General features: G+C 49.9%; 2 protein-coding genes across 2 annotated transcripts; both read right to left on the minus strand.

Annotated features, from left to right (window-relative positions):
- Positions 1-2,159: 2,159 nt before the first annotated feature.
- Positions 2,160-2,916, minus strand: LOC123489686 (histone H2B-like). Its single transcript, XM_045220130.1, is given in 2 exon segments — positions 2,160-2,441; positions 2,443-2,916. Coding segments are annotated over 2 exon segments (375 nt in total). The 5' UTR covers positions 2,587-2,916; the 3' UTR covers positions 2,160-2,210.
- A 342-nt stretch (positions 2,917-3,258) lies between these two features.
- On the minus strand, positions 3,259-3,631 carry LOC123489687 (histone H4). The gene has a single exon (XM_045220131.1). The coding sequence runs from the start codon at positions 3,629-3,631 to the stop codon at positions 3,320-3,322; it is 312 nt and encodes a 103-aa protein (XP_045076066.1). The 3' UTR covers positions 3,259-3,319.
- Positions 3,632-5,000: the final 1,369 nt, after the last annotated feature.

Here is a 5,000-nt window from a genome sequence, read left to right on the forward strand (position 1 = left end):
ACTCGCTCACTCTCTCTCTCTCTCTCTCTCTCACTCACTCACTCTATCAGTCTCTCACTCACTCACTCACTCACTCTCACTCTCTCTCTCTCACTCACTCTCTCACTCTCTCTCTCACTCACTCACTCACTCACTCTCTCTCTCTGTCTCTCACTCACTCAGTCTCTCAGTCTCTCAGTCTCTCTCACTCACTCACTCACTCTCTCTCTCACTCACTCTCTCTCTCTCTGTCTCTCTCTCTCTCACTCACTCACTCACTCACACCCTCTCTCTCTCTCTCTAACTCACTCACTCACTCACTCACTCACTCACTCACTCTCTCAGTCTCTCTCTCACTCACTCACTCTCTTTCACTCACTCTCTCAGTCTCACTCACTCACTCACTCACTCTCTCTCTCTCTCTCTCTCTCTCTCTCTCTCACTCACTCACTCACTCACTCACTCACTCACTCACTCACTCACTCTCTCAGTCTCTCAGTCTCACTCACTCTCTCTCTCTCTCTCACTCTCTCAGTCTCTCAGTCTCACTCACTCACTCTCTCTCTCTCTCTCTCTCTCTCACTCACTCTCTCACTCTCTCACTCTCTCTCTCTCTCTCTCTCTCTCTCTCTCACTCACTCACTCACTCACTCTCTCTCACTCTCTCAGTCTCTCTCCCTCTCTCACTCACTCTCTCAGTCTCTCTCTCTCACTCACTCACTCTCTCTCTCTCTCACTCACTCACTCACTCTCTCAGTCTCTCTCTCTCTGTCACTCACTCACACTCTCTCTCCTCTCTCTCTCTCTCCCCAAGTGGGACAAGGGCTGCATATGTGGTTGGACTGGCAGAAGAATCCCAGCAGGTGCATGTGGGTCAGAAGGTTGATTGCGGCCTCTTTTCTTTTCCTTGTTGTATATATGTATGGGGCGGCAGGTAGCTTAGTGGTTAAGAGTGGTTAAGAGCGTTGTGCCAGTAACCGAAAGGTCGCTGGTTCTAATCCCCGAGGCGACTAGGTGAAAAATCTGTCGATGTGCCCTTGAGCAAGGCACTTAACCCTAATTGCTCATGTAAGTCGCTCTGGATAAGAGCGTCTGCTAAATGACTAAAATGTAAATGTATAGGCTATCCCCAAGGTAGTCATTGGGATCCGCTACTGCTCCAACGACTATCGCAAGGGCCGCCCGCTCGCTCACTGTGTTATACTGTGACTTGGCCTACAGACACATTCATATCCTCACGTGGAAGCAACTGCCTTAGCTGGTAGAGCACGGCGCTTGTAACACCAAGGTAGTGGGTTCGATCCCCGGGACCACCCATACACAAAAATGTATGCACGCATGACTGTAAGTCGCTTTGGATAAAAGCGTCTGCTAAATGGCATATTATATTATTATTATTTTATTATATTTATCCTGTTGCCTCATGAGGGTAGTAGGAAGGAAAATACACTATGTGACTCAAATGTACTACACTTTACATGGACATTTTGAGTCATGTAGCAGACGCTCTTATCCAGAGCCACTTACAGTTAAGTGTGTGCCTACATTTTCATACTGGCCCCCCTTGGGAAACGAACCCGCAACCCTGGCGTTGCAAGCACAGTGCTCTACCAACTGAGCTACAGGGGACTATTTATGTATGATGCGACCTGGACCAGAAATGACCCGTTGGCAAAAAGGGCTACGTTTATATATATATATGCCTACTCCTATTCTTCCTAGACGGGATTATTCACCCCCCTTTTTATTCTTGCCATTATCGTTCTCATTCACATCATTAGGGTATAGTCCAATGATGGAGCGTCCATTCTCTCCGTCCGTGTCCTACCGATTCAGGAAGTCGACTCAAAATGACTATCCGCTCATTAAACGACAAAAGGCATTTCTTTCCATTCAAACCCAACAGACTGCTTTTTATTTACACCCTTTGTCAAATGGTGCCATTTTACATTGCCTTCACCTGGAATGGAGGCCGACAAACATGGGTTACTATTCAGCGTGCAAAGACAACAAAAAAGGCGTGCTAAACCCCTACGCTGGAACGGGCGGGGGAAATGATACAATGTAGCCGTTCTCCGAGCCGGCGCGCGCCGCCCATTAAACAATGATACAATGTAACCGCGGTCCTACCTGCGCATTCATTCGGTGGCGATGGAAATGCTCTTTTTACTGACAGAGTGGGTGGCTCTTAAAAGAGCCTTTGGGTTAGTAGAGCAGTCCAAATGCGCTGTTTACTTGGAGCTGGTGTACTTGGTTACGGCCTTGGTGCCCTCGGACACGGCGTGTTTGGCAAGTTCACCCGGGAGCAGCAGGCGCACGGCGGTCTGGATCTCCCTGGAGGTGATGGTAGAACGCTTGTTGTAGTGGGCCAGGCGAGAGGACTCTCCGGCGATACGCTCGAAGATGTCGTTCACGAACGAGTTCATGATTCCCATGGCCTTGGAGGAGATGCCGGTGTCGGGGGTGGACCTGCTTCAGGACCTTGTACACGTAGATGGCGTAACTCTCCTTCCTGGACTTTCTGCGCTTCTTGCCGCCCTTCCCTGCGGTCTTGGTGACGGCTTTCTTGGAGCCCTTCTTGGGCGCTGACTTTGCTGGCTCGGGCATGATGATGTCTCGTTGCTTCTCAGAAACGAATGAGGGGGTGAAGGGCGCTTACCCGTCTTATGAAGAGGAAGCGAATCAAAGTCGGCGGCCGTGGACACTCCCCTGCTTGCTCGTAGGCGCCCCTGCTATTTGCCCAGTGGAGCTCTAGCGCTCAAAAGAGCCTTCCGCTCAGAGGCTAGCTTCCCGAACAAAGACAATTGAGGGCGCGCGCGGGTCCTCACACCCTCCCTCCTCTCTATAGCCTATGCTCTGTGACCGATGGGGAATTGTGTGTTTCAAAAGGGGGGCCTGAATAGTTGTCCGAATGGCACGATTGTTGTGCCACATAATGCTGGTGATAGAATTGCCCACGTTGGCACCGTCAGACATAGGGCTCCCATTTTGGACTGTGTGTGCGCGCGCTGTCCCCCTCTTTTCGAGGCACGTCTACCGACTGGTGGTGGCTTTATGTTGTCCAAATGCCACTATTGCTTGACCCAAAATAACAACGTCACTACACTTTGCCACTGTCAGATATAGGCCTCCCTCTGTGCGCTAAAACGGGAAGGGACATTAGAATCCTCTATTTAATACTCCCTGTCCACTCGAAGTGGCTCATACTTTCCTACCAAATAGCATACGGAAGAAAAAAAAAAAAACTATATGGAATGGGCCCTTTTGAAGCGGATGTGGGTGGCTCTTAAAAGAGCCTTTGGGTTCGAGTCGGGGTGTTGTGGTTCCGAAGAGAGTGACTTTAACCGCCGAAACCGTACAGGGTGCGTCCCTGACGTTTCAGAGCGTAGACCACGTCCATAGCGGTAACGGTCTTCCTCTTGGCGTGCTCGGTGTAGGTGACTGCGTCACGGATCACGTTCTCCAGGAACACCTTCAGGACACCGCGGGTCTCCTCGTAGATCAGACCGGAAATACGCTTCACGCCGCCGCGGCGAGCCAGACGGCGGATAGCGGGTTTGGTGATTCCCTGGATGTTATCGCGGAGAACTTTGCGGTGACGCTTGGCGCCTCCTTTTCCAAGTCCCTTGCCGCCTTTGCCTCTTCCAGACATGGTGTGTTCGCTAGTATGAGTTCAAGTGAATGAATGACTTCAGCAACGGTGCGTGGAGAGCTATTATCTGCGTTTGGTCGACCTGATTGAGGCCAGCGGCACAGAAAGCGCGCCTCTGTGATATGTTCGGAGGCGTTGCAAAGGGGGGCGCTCGTTCTAGGGGACTAGGGAGGAGCGATTTCAAAGGTGACGTGAAAGCACCTACCGTGCGCGGGAAACATACTCAAATACTGATATAGGCTATGTGGAACACAAGGCCAAACGGTGACAACTGGGAGATCAGCTAGTACACTGTGTCCCTGTCCTCATGTTGTTGTTGTTGTTGTTGTTGTTGTTGTTGTTGTTGTTGTTGTTGCACCTGATTTTACTCATTGAGGACTTGCTAATTAGGTGACAGGTTGTTCAGTCAGCTGTGGCTGTCCAGGGCTACAAGAAAAATGGGTATTGTTGGGGGTAGGCTACTCTACCGCTGGAGTTGGGAAACACTGACCTAGTAGGATGAGTCTGTTTAGCTCTGGAAGGACGTGTCGTATTGACTGTCATTAATAAACATCACTCTTCTTCTTTCTTCCCTAGACACCACTCGGCCTGACAGTAAGGGGGCCAAGAGGACCTGGGGTGCGGATGGGAGGGGTGGTGATCCCTCTGCAAGCTGGAGCGTTTAGAAAATAGTTGTCATCATCCTTATGCCTAATGTGTGTTGCAGCCAAACAGCACACACTGTTTGTGTGACTCCCTGACATTACGCAATGATGTAAGCACATTTGGGAATGTCTTCCATATTGTTGCATAAAGACGACCGTGTGCATAAACTGTGAGGCCGAGAGTGGCGAGAGTGGCGTACCTTTACCCCCCACACACACACATACACACACACAATGAAGGGATTGATTTCCTACGCATACAGAGGTGATAGTGATGTGCCAATATTGTATGGTACCTTTCTTAGCAAACCAATAATAAAGCTTCTTATAATGGAATAAATGTTATGATGTTGATCATTTGTATTGCCGCAGGATAGCCTCAGATGTGTCGTCAAAGAACGGCCACAGAAAGAGGGCCCATCTCAACTGTTCATTTCAAAAGGGACAAATTGGAGGGGGGGGGGTGCACTGATGCCATAAGGGCCCAAGAGCACAGACTGCCACTTTATCATTCAGTGCAGTTGAACATCTCAGATGTGACTAGCTTTCATAGGACAACTTATTGTTGCCATAATTGTCTCTTACCTGTACTTACTGGCTGCCGGCCCTCGGTGGAGTATATCGAGGAACAGAGGGTGCCTTTTAGGATAAGGACTAACAAGGTTTTGACTAGGTGGGATACAGCTACGACCGGAAGTGACTTTTCCCTAGCAGGTTAGGCTAAT

This window comes from Coregonus clupeaformis, unplaced genomic scaffold (assembly GCF_020615455.1).
Source record: "Coregonus clupeaformis isolate EN_2021a unplaced genomic scaffold, ASM2061545v1 scaf3190, whole genome shotgun sequence".
Classification (NCBI taxonomy): Eukaryota; Metazoa; Chordata; class Actinopteri; order Salmoniformes; family Salmonidae; genus Coregonus; species Coregonus clupeaformis.